This window comes from Apostichopus japonicus, chromosome 5 (genome assembly GCF_037975245.1).
Source record: "Apostichopus japonicus isolate 1M-3 chromosome 5, ASM3797524v1, whole genome shotgun sequence".
NCBI classification, from domain to species: Eukaryota; Metazoa; Echinodermata; class Holothuroidea; order Aspidochirotida; family Stichopodidae; genus Apostichopus; species Apostichopus japonicus.
The window spans coordinates 16,117,647-16,130,973 of NC_092565.1; the positions used below are offsets into that span (position 1 = coordinate 16,117,647).

The 13,327-nt window shown below is 36.9% G+C and overlaps 1 protein-coding gene across 3 annotated transcripts in view; it reads right to left on the minus strand.

Moving 5' to 3' along the window:
* The window catches only part of LOC139967850 (WD repeat-containing protein 11-like), a 60,809-nt gene that overhangs the window by 12,897 nt on the left and 34,585 nt on the right, over nt 1-13,327 (minus strand). For all 3 annotated transcript variants that reach the window (XR_011793163.1, XR_011793162.1, XM_071971988.1), the window contains exons 22-23: nt 8,337-8,482; nt 1,910-1,990 (exon numbers count right to left, since the gene is read on the minus strand). Coding sequence is in view for 1 of the 3 variants with exons in the window: in XM_071971988.1 (XP_071828089.1) it covers nt 1,910-1,990; nt 8,337-8,482 (227 nt within the window). In the remaining 2 variants the exon portion in view is untranslated. The remainder of the gene's footprint in view (nt 1-1,909; nt 1,991-8,336; nt 8,483-13,327) is intronic.

Genomic DNA, 13,327 nt, shown 5'->3' on the forward strand with positions numbered 1-13,327 from the left:
GTTCGACCACATGGTTGACTAACACCACACTAAGTCAATGGGGGTAGTCTAGCCTAGCCATCTGTTTATTAGCTGAAATTGTGACGCAGTTATAAGATATCTATGGAAAGCTTTCGTTATTGCGGTTATCTTCGAACACATGGTAGCCTAACAACACACTAAGTCTATGGGAAATCAGCCTAACCATCGGTTTGCAATTTTTTTTTTTTTTTTTTTAAATCACACTTTGCTTAGGATTCGGGTAATAAATTAGGAACCGGGTAGTATCACGTCGGGCGGGTACCCGGGTACCCGGATAACCCGTGCAAACACTATTTAATATACACCCAAAGGTAATCCATATGATGGTGCAATGTATAGGAAAAAAATCCTCTTTTGTCCTCCAAAATTTAAGCCATCAAGTATCTTTCGTTAGCACCAGAGGGGGCAAAAATGTCAAGCCCCCCAAAAAAGGGCAAAATCACAAACAACTTTCTTGATGAATTGGACATGTGTTGTCTCATGTAGTGTAAACATGCATGAAGTATTTGTAACATGTACTGTAAGATACTAACTACCCTGCATATGTATGCTGTTTACACTAATGTAACAGACTACAAACAGAATACAGTCTACAGTTTTCACTCACTTATTTTTGTGTGTGCAATCAATAGACATATCTAGGCTCAAATTTGACCTAATTTTTCAGACCTTTCGCAAACAGACCATAGGATACAGCAGCTAGTAGCAAATTTACAGATGTTGATCAATACTCTACCCTGACTCAAAGTGCTCCCCTCCCCCCCCCCCCCCAAAAAAAAAGGAAGCTATTTCCATAAAGTTCTTTGATAATAATCTGGGTAACAGCTGAATTTCAAGCCACAAAAGTTCCCTAGATAATAAAAAAACTTTGATTTTATGGGCACAATGTGTACCAAGTGAATGTAGCAGCTGGGGAGTTATTTGATATTACTTCCTGACATCGGGTTTAACATTCATCCCTGCGCATACACCTGTTGATTGACACCTGTGTTCAACACTACCACCACCACCACTAACAGAACAACCAAGGATTAGATCCAAGATTAGCTCGCATTGTAGCGGTTTGATTACTCAACACCGAGCTACGCAAGCTTGGCTGTGAATGTCACTCAGCAAACATGACACTCTTCAAGATCAAATATAGAAACATAAAGTGGGTAACTAAATATGGAGTAAATATGTTTGCCGAGTTGGTAACTAACGGGGAGGGTATGTTTTATTTTATGGTATCTATGATATGTCAACTTGTGATACAATCCACAGTACTGACGTAGGCAGGTAAACAGAGTTGGCAATTTTATAGTACAGTCTGTTTTAAGAGGTGGAGGCATCAATGTCATGGATATGGCAGTTCTAAGATTAATTTTGAAAATATGTGACTATTAAATCAGCTTGCAATATTTGCTATAAAAATAGACCAAACCCTATGAGTGACTACAAACTGTTTAAGTCATTGTTTCCAGTAATTTTCAATTTTCCAAGAGAAATAAGTAAGGCTGGCCAAAGTTGCCTTGCCAGTTGACATTCGAGGGGTAGGGGAGGGGGAGGGAGGGGTTAATTTTTGCCAGGTCATATACTACAAAAATATTAAATTTGACACCTAACTTACTTTGTAAACTTATTTGAGCCTACCAAACTTTGATTGTTTTTTTTTTTTTTGGGGGGGGGGTTGTTTTTGTTTTCTTTTAGTTCTCCAACTTTGTGTTGTTACTGGGAAGCTAGTCCACCAATCTGTGTGGTACTTGTCAGTTTTATCACTATTACTACACCCCAGGCACTTTTAACTTTATTACCATCAAAATATGAATATTGAATGAAAGAAGGTATTAAAACTGAACAACAGTTCACAACATTTCAATGCAATTGTTATTAAATATAATAAAGGATATTTGTATCATCTGTTTTTGGAAGGACGCCAAATTCCAGACACGCCTCCGCAAACAATGCTGCTCGGTCGTAGAAATGGAGGCTGTGAAGATAAAAAATCAATAATTGGTTTATTGACTCATCGATTAAATTCATTTCTCATTAACACCTACCAGTGAAAATTCATATCCGGTGGGAAAGTTAACCTAAATTCCACACTTTTCTAGTGCTTCATATTACTCCAACAAACCAAACCATCAAAATAATTGGTGATGGGCTAGAGATACCACAACAGTGGCAGGGGAACAGGGTGAAGGAGTAATTGGGGTAGGAAAACTTTCCTCATATAAATATTTTGTCCCTCCATACCCTCAACTTGCAACAAAATCTGCAATAAAAGATACATTGGCTGCTGAAAAGTGACCTACAGTAAAATTACACATGTACCTTATATATCAATATATGTACCGTATCTATATCTATCTATCTATATATATATATATATATATATAATATAAAAGATAAACAAGCGAATATTTTTAACAACAACATACTGCTATATTTCGGAGTGGTCACCACTCCATCGTCAGGCAATTGTCACGCTTGTTTATCTTTTATATTATCAGTATGGACCACTACTATTTTTACATATATATATATATATATATATATATATATATATAAACTATAAATATACTCAAAAGGCAACCATCGTGTTTCATTTGCTTATATGTCACTGTGGTTAGAATGGGGTAAAATGTCCAATCACTCCAAACCAACAACGTAAAAGCATCTTCCGTTTCATTCACATTTCACTTAAAAATTGAGGAGAATTAAAACACATTTGTTAACTGAAAAATGTTTTTTGAGAATGTAGTCTTAATGTTTTATTTATCTTCTCTCATCCCTCAACACTCTCCCATCACTCTCAATCCATTGTGTCGGAAGCCAAACAGAGTTAGAACCTCCTTTCCTTCTTCCCCCCCCTCCCACTTATAAGGGTCAAAACTGAAAGTCTCTTCTATATACTTATTTCAACACTTGCACTGCTATCATAATTTACTTTCCTAAACATCAACAGATTGCCAACCAGTGCAACCACCATCTTTTTCTCCTGTTGTTGTGACGATACTAATATTTTTTGACAATTTTTGAGCTACACAGATGTTATCTACTCCCCATGCATTTATATCAAACTTAACATTGCTGTCCATTTTTGAGATATACTGATGTTTAATGTGAGCTGAAATACAGTCCTAAACATAAACTGTTACAAGTAGGCCTAGAGCCTGTTTATAACCAATTTTTAGCTCACACACTGAAGACAGAAATGACCTCTTTTGATCTGTGCAACTCTTTCCTATCTTGTACGTGAATATCCTGGTGGAAACAGATATTCCTTTGGACTCCCAAATTAATAATTAAACAAAGTTTCTGAAAACCTGTGATACCAGGGACGATCATTTATCCTGTTGTAACTATAGAGAGAGTTATTTAGTGTAATGGTCAGCATGTTACAGTTTCCTATTACACATGGAAGGTAAAAGCCAAAAATACCTCTAACAGCAGGTAGAGGTCAGTGACTCATGTTTCAATGTCACTAAAGACTGTAGTAAAAATAGATGAGCCTCATAATTGTCATTTGCAGTGGTTTAACATGCATTAACGTATTCAGATTGTCTAGGGTGAGCTTAAGTTCAACACCATTTTTATTCACATCTTTGGTAAAACTTCTCCCAGCTGACCCTTTTCCACTTCAACTGCCTCCCCCCCCCTCCCCATCTTCTTTCTACTCTAAGGCCATATCCACAAACTAAATAGTCATCAAAGACTAATTACAAAAATCAATTGTGCAACCTTTTAATACAATAGTGTTATAAATACATTGTAATAGTGTTATAAATACAATACATTGGTATTATATTGCATACACTGTTATGGTGACATTAATACAATACATTATCTAGGGGTTGATCAATGGTCTCCAGTACATTTATCTCAGGATAATGCACATACGGACAGGGGAATAACTCAAGTAATACAGGCGGTTGTAGGCCAGGTGCATCCAGCGAAAGGGTTATACCTACCCTGTTCATTCATACAAAGCACTAAAAAACAATTTCCATTTCAGAATGTTACAATTTATGTTAAAATTAACCCATAATTGACTTCAAAGGGTACCCTGTTGTTCGTTACTTTTATTATAGTTAAAAGTCTCAAAGAAATGTAAAATGCGCAAATAACTTGTGTATATACACGCAAATATATATACACGCAAATAACAAGAATGACGACAACTAGGCTATACATTGAACAACACTTCGTTTACTTCATAACCATCTGATGCAGGGGCAAACTGCCCCCTGCATCCAGTTGGCATAGCAACACGAACCAATGTGTTCAAGTCAAGGTATACAATGATCCAGTGATTGACATAATGGCCATTGATATGTACTACAGATACATACTTACTTTATAGTAGTACACTACATACTGTGCTGAGCTATATATAGTAACTGATGAGTGAACAATTCCATCAAGAGGGTTGTTACAGAAACAGTTAACTTTTGTAGCACTATGGCTTTAACACTTGATTATATGGAATCAGACGAGAACCAGGACATGAAACATTACTTCTTTTAGAGAATGACATTTACTGTTTCTTGAAAACATTTGCTACTGTTTCCCGATCAGCAATGGTAGGCATATGCCAATCAGTAAGGCTTTACATTAGTGTTAATATTGACGGTGGCCACTCAACAATGACATATAACTGTCTTTCGATGGTTCCATGCCTTGGATCGCTGCTCTCAGGACATCTGAACATTGCATCTTTTGAAGCCTATAATAACTTCTGATAGTAGTTACTAACATTATGCCTATTTTTGTTTCAATGGCCGCTAAACCCCATAATGTTAATACCAGTAATGCCCGCATTGCTACATGAAGTTATTATTGTTTTTTACACCCTATGGCTACTATACTTCAGGGTGATACTTTGCTTTCACAGAAATTTGGTCATCATTTTGTCATGGGTTGTTTACACCGAGGGCCTCGTTTCCCTAACATACTTAATCTGATTCGTTTGTTTTGAATTAGGTTAGGCAGCTGAGATGGGATCAGGATTAAAGTTGAAGAGTTACCTTTGTTTTTTGCAACTTATATTCATCAGGCGATAACTTACGATGTTTTATCCATAGGGTAATGCACGGTCAGGTGACGACAAGGGGCCAATCAGATTCGAAAATTTCTAACAAGTACGTATGAATGTTTTTTAACCGACAGCAGGTAGCATGAATGGGATATTTGCAGTCAAGGGCGTAGGAACCAGGGGGGCCCCAGTGAAAAATGTGGAGGGGCGGAAGTATCATTCCGCCCCCCCGCTTCGCAAGTCAGAAAACCCCTTTTTCATTTCCAAATGAGAAAAAAATCTCATTTGGAGCACCAAATTGCATCTAAGGCCTGGTGAAAATACAAAATTAAGTTTACAAAATGGAGTGGGTGTTGAAGTGTGCTATATTGCACCAAATTGCATCTGAGGCTACCTGGAAATGCAAAAAATTCCAAAGGGGAGGGGGACACTCTCTCCCCTTAGACCCCTCCCCCAGGCCGGCCATCAGTCTTCAGCCCCCCACACTCAAAAGTTCCTTCCTACGCCACTGTTTGCAGTCCATGTTTCAGGGCATATCTCTACAGTATTTTTATACTTCACTGCGAGTGTGCAAGCTTTCTTGGGCTGCATCATACACAAAATATATCATATGTACCATCAGGGCTCTGAAACCATACAACTACATTCCAATTTCCACATAATTAAAAATCTCTGTATAAACTCGATCAAAATCTGATTTCATATTAGGAGCCCTTATTCTCATCTCTTTTTACTGAACTGAATTATGTTAGGCTGTTTAGCCATAAATGGCCTTTGCTACTACTCTCACCTTCCATTTTCAATTACCGACAAAGACAGTCCCAGGTAAACCAGTGTCTGGATTCACCTGGCTCAGAGAAATACTGTAGAATCCTTTGCATGAAGCAGAAGAAGTACATTAAAGATGACAGTTGCTTTCCACTAGCAGATGGTTTGTTTTTGCCAAGTCTTTGTTGCAGTACCCTTAGCATTAATCTTCAAGGGTATTGTTTATCATATGTAGTAAGAGGGTCAAGTGCTTAGCAACAACTTTGTTAGTTTCAGAACCAGACAAATCTTAATCAAGAGTGCTTGTCTGCTCGTTTTGATTTCCACTTCCACTCACCACAAGGTTCCCACATAAACAATAAGGCATTACTGAATGATGTAACTGAACAACTAGAGAGGAAAAGAAACTATATGGAAGTGTGGGGGGGGGGGGGGGAGTCAAGCAGTGCTATGGCTATTCAACATCTGCATGTCCTTCCTGTCACCCTGGTGCCACATGGGCCACCAAGGGGGAGGGGTGTATTCAAAAGGAAGGTGAGGAATGAGAGAGGGGTGCACCATTGGGTCCAACTTGATGGAGAGATGTAAATGTTTTGCACAGATGGGACAACTTGCAACACTGAAGCTTCCGAACGCTTACTGAACTCTGATGTTTCGATATACTCATCCGAGTACTCACCAATCACATTGCTGGTATATACTTCTGAATACTCATCAAATACATTGCTGATATTAATGCTGAGTACTCATAAATTACAATGCTGATATTACTGAGTACTCATCAATTACATTGGTAATATTATTGAATAATCATCAAATACATTGCTGAGATTACTGAATACTTATCAAATACATTGCTGATATTAATACTGAATACTCATAAATTACATTGCAGATATTAAAACTGAGTACTTGTCAATTACATTGCTGATATTACTGAGTACTCATCAATTACAATACTATTGCTATGTACTCGTATGTACATTGCTGATATTACTGAATACTCATCAATATAAACACTGCTGATATTACTGAGTACTCATCAATTACATTGCTGATACTATTGCTATGTACTCATATGTACATTGCTGATATTACTGAGTACTCATCAATTTATCTGATCAGTGCTACTGCCAACAGAGTATTCATCAGTTACATTGCTGATACTATAAAAAGTGCCTTTCCTGGATGTTCTGCATCTCCAAATTATTTCCAGATATTTGAGGAGTGTAAAAGCTAGACATGGCATTTAAAATGTGTTACTTTGAGGGTGGTAGTCAAAAGGCTTTGTTCAAGTTGAAGCACCAAAACTTTAATACTGGTTTGAGTATATATCCTGCATCTCATAACCTGTCTCCTATACATACACACTCTGATTTACCCTAGCCTATAAACTGCTAACATTCTTCCACAAATTAGAGAGAGACAGAGAATACACAAGCCAATACAGACATATGAAAATCCAAGTCAAACATACACGTCAATATATAATGGTATAAAATTAAACTAGGAAACTTAAACATGAGCCCAATGAGCACTATGGTTCCTTGCTTAGTGGAATATTTTGAAGTGTTATAAGTCAGCACCCAATATCAGTTTGATAAAATGAATGCATAGTATCAACTTGGGCACAAATGGACAGGCTCCAAAGCTGTCACTATGTAAGAAATATTTAGGCCAATAAAAAAAAATTTTTAAATTTTTTTTTATATCATTTTTAACATAATAAGGTATTCTAAAACTAGGCAATCTGTTGAACGATTTCTTACATTGTATGTAGTGTTAGTGCATAGAGAGGATTGGTTAATATAAAACAAAGTTACATTCACCCGAACACAGCTTTATATTTAGGCTTAGCAACCACTCTCCCTCTGTCTCTCTCTTTGCTACAACAGTTGCAATGTACTCCCCCCCCATTGATTTAATGTTTTTAAACAGAGCGTATCATCATAGACAATACATCCTAAGGATGTTTGAGGATGTCTACTATTCAAAACTATTGATTTCTACAGAAACCAAAAATAGTAATTTAATTGACTACAAAAGCGGTAAAAGAGTGCTCAAAGCTATGGCTACTACCAGGGAAGTTTGATAATATTGACAACATTCATTAACGATTAGGTTTCTTGTATTGAAAAGCAGCAGAATAACAGGTTCTACATATTTATAGTGGGTCACCTATATTTTTCCAAGTTTTTGTTGTCATTCCCAAAATGATGTTTTGCAACAGCGACTTTCCAAAGATGCAACATGTACATGACAACAGTGCAACATAATAGCATTATACATTATTCATTACACATTATTCTGTACATGAGTGTCATTGAGTGTCACGAGTTGTTAAGCTGCGATAGAAGTCAGCAGCTTGTGGGAGACTGGGCATAAAATATATACTTAAAAACAACAACAAAGCAATAAGAAAAAAAAATCATTAAGCAATACAAAAACAAAATTAATGCAGGTTTTGTAGGTTACAATATATACTTTTTATGCCTCAGTTCTCCAAATATGAATAAATAATGGATCTCACCTTAACAACATCTCTAAAACTTTTTGAAAATGCCCCAGAGATAGCAGGACGAGGATGGCAGGAGTCTTCTGGTTGATGGGGGGACTGCAGAGGTGGTCCACCCACCTGCGTAGCACCTCTGCACATTCACTGGCCGGAAGAGTAGCCTGAAGAAGGAGAGAATCTGAGCAGTCAGTAAATGAGTGAGAAATGAGATCAAACAATACAGAATATTAATTATGTCATTAATTAGGTTGGTTGGTCCATTGAAGGTCACAATCTTCTGCAGGGAATTACGTCAGACAAGGTCAGGCTGTTTACTGTTTACAAGTTTCCAAATAGCCTTACTTTGCACGAAACACTATGGTTTTGGGTGTGGGTATTCGGAGTGGGAATTGGCTGTGGCTGCGAATGAGTATTGAGAGTGGATATTGGGTATGGGGGGGGGGGTTCGGGAATGGGTATTGGGATATTGGTTATGGGGGGTCAGGAATGGGTATTGGGAGTGAATATTGGGTATGGAAGGTCAGGAATGGCTATTGGGAGTGGATATTGGGTACGGGGCATCAGGAATGGGTATTGGGTTTGGGGATTGGGTGGGACTGTGGGGGAGGGGAGAGGGAAAGGCATATGACAAGAAAAACAGTTTTATTTGCAGAACTATAGCAGTTTTAATACAGTTAGCTATCTTAATTAACTTGGAATACATCAATGGAGATGCGGACCAAAAAGGTTATTTTTTTCGCTACTGAACAATAATTTTACAGAACCTACAGTATGGAGTATTACCTAAAATAACATTGTATTATAAAGTGATCATACTAATCCATTTTCTTCACAAAATGGAGGTTTAAGTAAACAATCACATGTGAAAAGCAAAAAAAAAAAGGCAACTTGAAAAATAAACCCAAGAACAAAACAATTCCTGCTTCCTTACTACTTGAACTGAAACTTTGACTTATCAAGCCAATCAGGACAGACTCCATTGTATTGGGGTTTAAGTATAAGTTTGCACACAATTGATCAAAACCAGCTCAAAACTTGTAGTTTAACTGGGAATGGGTCGAGGAACTGCTTCAGTAGACAAATTTATAAAAAATACTTTTATACACTACTTGTGAATAAAGACGAGTACTACAAAATGCACAGACAATATTTTCCATTGAGTTATTTATAAATTTATAGTAGCTATGGGTACACAATGTGAAGAACTATAATTAACTTATTTAACAACTCTGTGGCAGTATTAGATGTGTGTAACTTTCTGTCTGTCCATGAAAACAATCAATATAAATTTACAAAAGAACCAGTTTCTCTTTTGTTTTTAACATCAAGACTAGCCTATTGTAAAAAAACTGTCATAAATAGCCTAGCTCCCACAGTGTTTTTATCTTTTATTATCATTCTTTTCTTGAACAGCACCATTTATCACACTGTCCAGGGTTAAGGTTCAGAAGTTAGAACTCAAAAAGTGCTCTTGTTAATTGCAATCGATTTTGGCACTTTGCCAGGAAAAACAACTTCAAATCTTATTATTGAGGCTTTACTCCTTGTTTTTGTAAACAGGATATTTCAACTTGAGCGAGACAGTTTTGTACTGGATCAAATCACACCAAAAAAAACAAACATTGATGGAACTTTTTTATCTCCATGGCACAGCCCCCCCCCCTACTATACCTAATTTTAATTCTACTAAGCCATAACAATATGGAAGCAAACAGGACACAGAAATGTTTTATCAGATTTACCATGCTAAATATCTCAATCAGTTGAAGGCATACTTCATTTTGGGCAGTTTTAAAGTTTCAGCGATAGAGCAGTATTTCTCACCCCACACCCTCCTCCCCCCTCCCCTTACATATGTTCATTTAAACACAATGTGGCTGGCTCATGCAACACACTTTGTAGTAGAATGCTGGTTATACCCGGATATAGTATTATGAACATCCTGTCATAGAGCTATGTGTTAATAGTTTAAAATGAGTATTACTTGTTGTGAATGTCCAATGATATCAAATAATAATTAGCTAATTCTGCTACACAATGACAGAGCTCAAAGATCCTCCTCCCTCCATGTCAACAAACACAAACCACCAGTCTGCTCAGTTTGTCTTGGAAAGTGTGATTATTGTAAACACAAAGTTAATTTTTGCATTTAATGCTTCACCTTCACCAGCAGGGAAGATGAGAGTTAATATTAGCAGGGAGTTTTAGAACTCTTTTATTGGGGGGGGGGGGGGGTTGAGGGGGGGCAAGTGCATCATCCAAAGTTAAAGGATAACGACGACTTTAGGCAATTTACTTTGTAAGCTGTTAAAACAATGGATGCTATCAGTCCAGGTTGCACCTTTTTCTACCTTTTAGTAAGTTTGCAGAGGCGACCCTTGAATCCTCTGAGGGCCCCCATACCTGATTAAAGCAAGAATTGTGGGCCATTTTTGGTTTGTTTTTCGTTATCGCAGATTAGACTGAAGTCTTCATTTGGCCTTCCATCTGGCTGTTGAGAGCCGATGGTCTACAGTGACATTTGGGTACACTAACAATTGATTCTTTTTCCTGCAAGTGCCAAAATCTTGACTTCAAAGGTCAAAGGGAACTAAAACTGTTATTTCCTATACAGATGGAACAGAGAAACACTCACTGACAAGTTTCTGATAATATTTGTATGAGAAAACCATGTGACAGTCAGTGAGATGTGTTTATATACAGAGATAATGATCAATTGTAGCCGATGTCACGGGTGGAACTAGCAAATAGCTTGTAACATTAGTAGTTCAGAGGATGTGATGGGGGAGAGGGAGGGCTTCAATTACCATGTTGGTAGAACTTATAGATTAACATCTAAGAACATTCCACAAAAATCTTGCTTTCTCTTCAAAGGAAATTTTTCAGCACAGTTATACTCAAATCAGCAGGCCTAACATTCCACACACTTTATGCCACTTGCTAAAATTCTGTGCAGTGGAAAATCCACTGGCTAATATCAATATCTCACAGACATTTTTTTCCCCCCAGAATTCCAAACACACTTACTGTACAGGCTTTTGAGAGCATCCGGCTACTATTTGCTAATAAAAGGCAGTTATACAAGGCTTATGTTTGGCACAGAAATCATACCCATTATTTAACTGACGATTGTTAACCGACATCACCATGTGGTTATGTTCTTAATGTCTATTGGCAGGAAAGTGCCTTTGTCTTGTTTTTTTCTACTGGCAAATGGCAAAAACCACTGGCATTTTTAGCCAGTAAATAGCCTGAAGTTAGGGACCTGTTTCAGTACTTAGTTTGTTATCAGTATGAAAATCCACTAATAGCGAAAGTGAGAATTCCTACTGTGTTAGTCAGAAAAATTTGTCCACCCCCCATGAAACAAAACAGAACCTGAATGTCAAGAACAATAGGTAACCTATGCCAAGAATTGCTCAACTTTATTTTTAAAGCGCCTGATCTCAAACAAAGATATTCTCTTTGCTTGACTGGCAATCTCGAGGACATCTAAACTTGAATTGAGAAAATCAGGAACTTGTATTTCAAATACAGATTTCAAGCTATAAAATCATTCTGTGACATTTTTTGTATATGTTTGTCTCTCCAAAGTTTACTGGTGATGCAGGTTAATAATTTTTATAACTATGACACAATGTACCACACCAATACAAGTGGGAATATGCAGGGGAAAACTTTGTTATCAACTAAAGTGATCGTAGGGAAAAATGAAGGAAAGATAAAAAGAATATAGATTTTACGCTGTAAGAATATTTTAGAGTTTTTACCGTTACTAGGAAGTCCAATGTGACTTCAGGTACATTAAAACACTGAATACCTGAAAGTTCTGTTAAATTCTTCCTAGGTGTGCCATTTGGTATATATTTACATGGCATTATTTCATGAACTCTGAGACCTAATAGCATACAAACGAGCGTTTACCTGTCGGCAAAATATATAATTCCTTTGATCATTACAAATTTGTTTATCATTTCTCAGTCAAATTTTCCATTGTTGATATATTCAAATTTATAGAAGACTTACATATATACACACAAGATTCAGACAGTTAAAGATACTGGTACCAATCATGAATACTAATTTAAAATAAACTAATTTATACCGGTGCTGTGACTGCATGGACAAAGGCCACCCATTCTGCATTGCCAATTTGTGATACATAACCAAGATTAAATGTTTGTCAACTCATTTCTATCTTGCGACTGGGATATTTTGAGGAACAATCACCTGGAGGAAATGAAGTCAAAATGTTTCATTTTCAACGATAAACGAATGGCATTTGAAGCAATGAGGCTTGGAAATCGGGAGGTTCAGGGATCGATCCCTGGGCAGGGTCATAGTAAGGTGGGTTTTCCATCCAAGAGCAATCTGCGGTTTTCCCAACTGAAATGATTTTCTAATTGGCAACGATTCCAAAATTGCAGGCTTCTGCCACATTCGTGCTCGCTTAAAGCGTCATGAAAATAACTGCCAGAGTATTATTATTTAAATTTTATTATATTTAAATAGTGTAATAACCTTCAAATTTCAAATTCTTGATGGAAGGTGATAATATCCTCTCTTGAACTGCTTTTAAAGTATTCTGACACACATTCCTATACTCTTCCTAATATAACGATAAACCAATCTATGTATTAAATATAGAAACTGTTTATTTCTGAACACACATTTTTGTTCACACAATATTTCAAATACTTGTTGATTCATTCACCAAATTTTTATCCCAGTAACAACAAATCCCTTTGATAATCTAGCCATAGTAACAGTCAAGTCAGACAATAGTTTAGGAAATGCAGGATCAAATGTTTTTTCTTTCTTTTCAAATGTACACCGGATCATAAAATCTACCCTGTATGTTTGCCAACGAACATACCATCACCCAGACTCCTTTGCTCCAGAAACTTCCTTTTTCTGTTTATCACGACATATTACCCGAACCATTGAACCCGTGCTAGTTAATTGATCTGCGACTTCCTCTTTCGGAAAGTTCTATAAATGTTCCA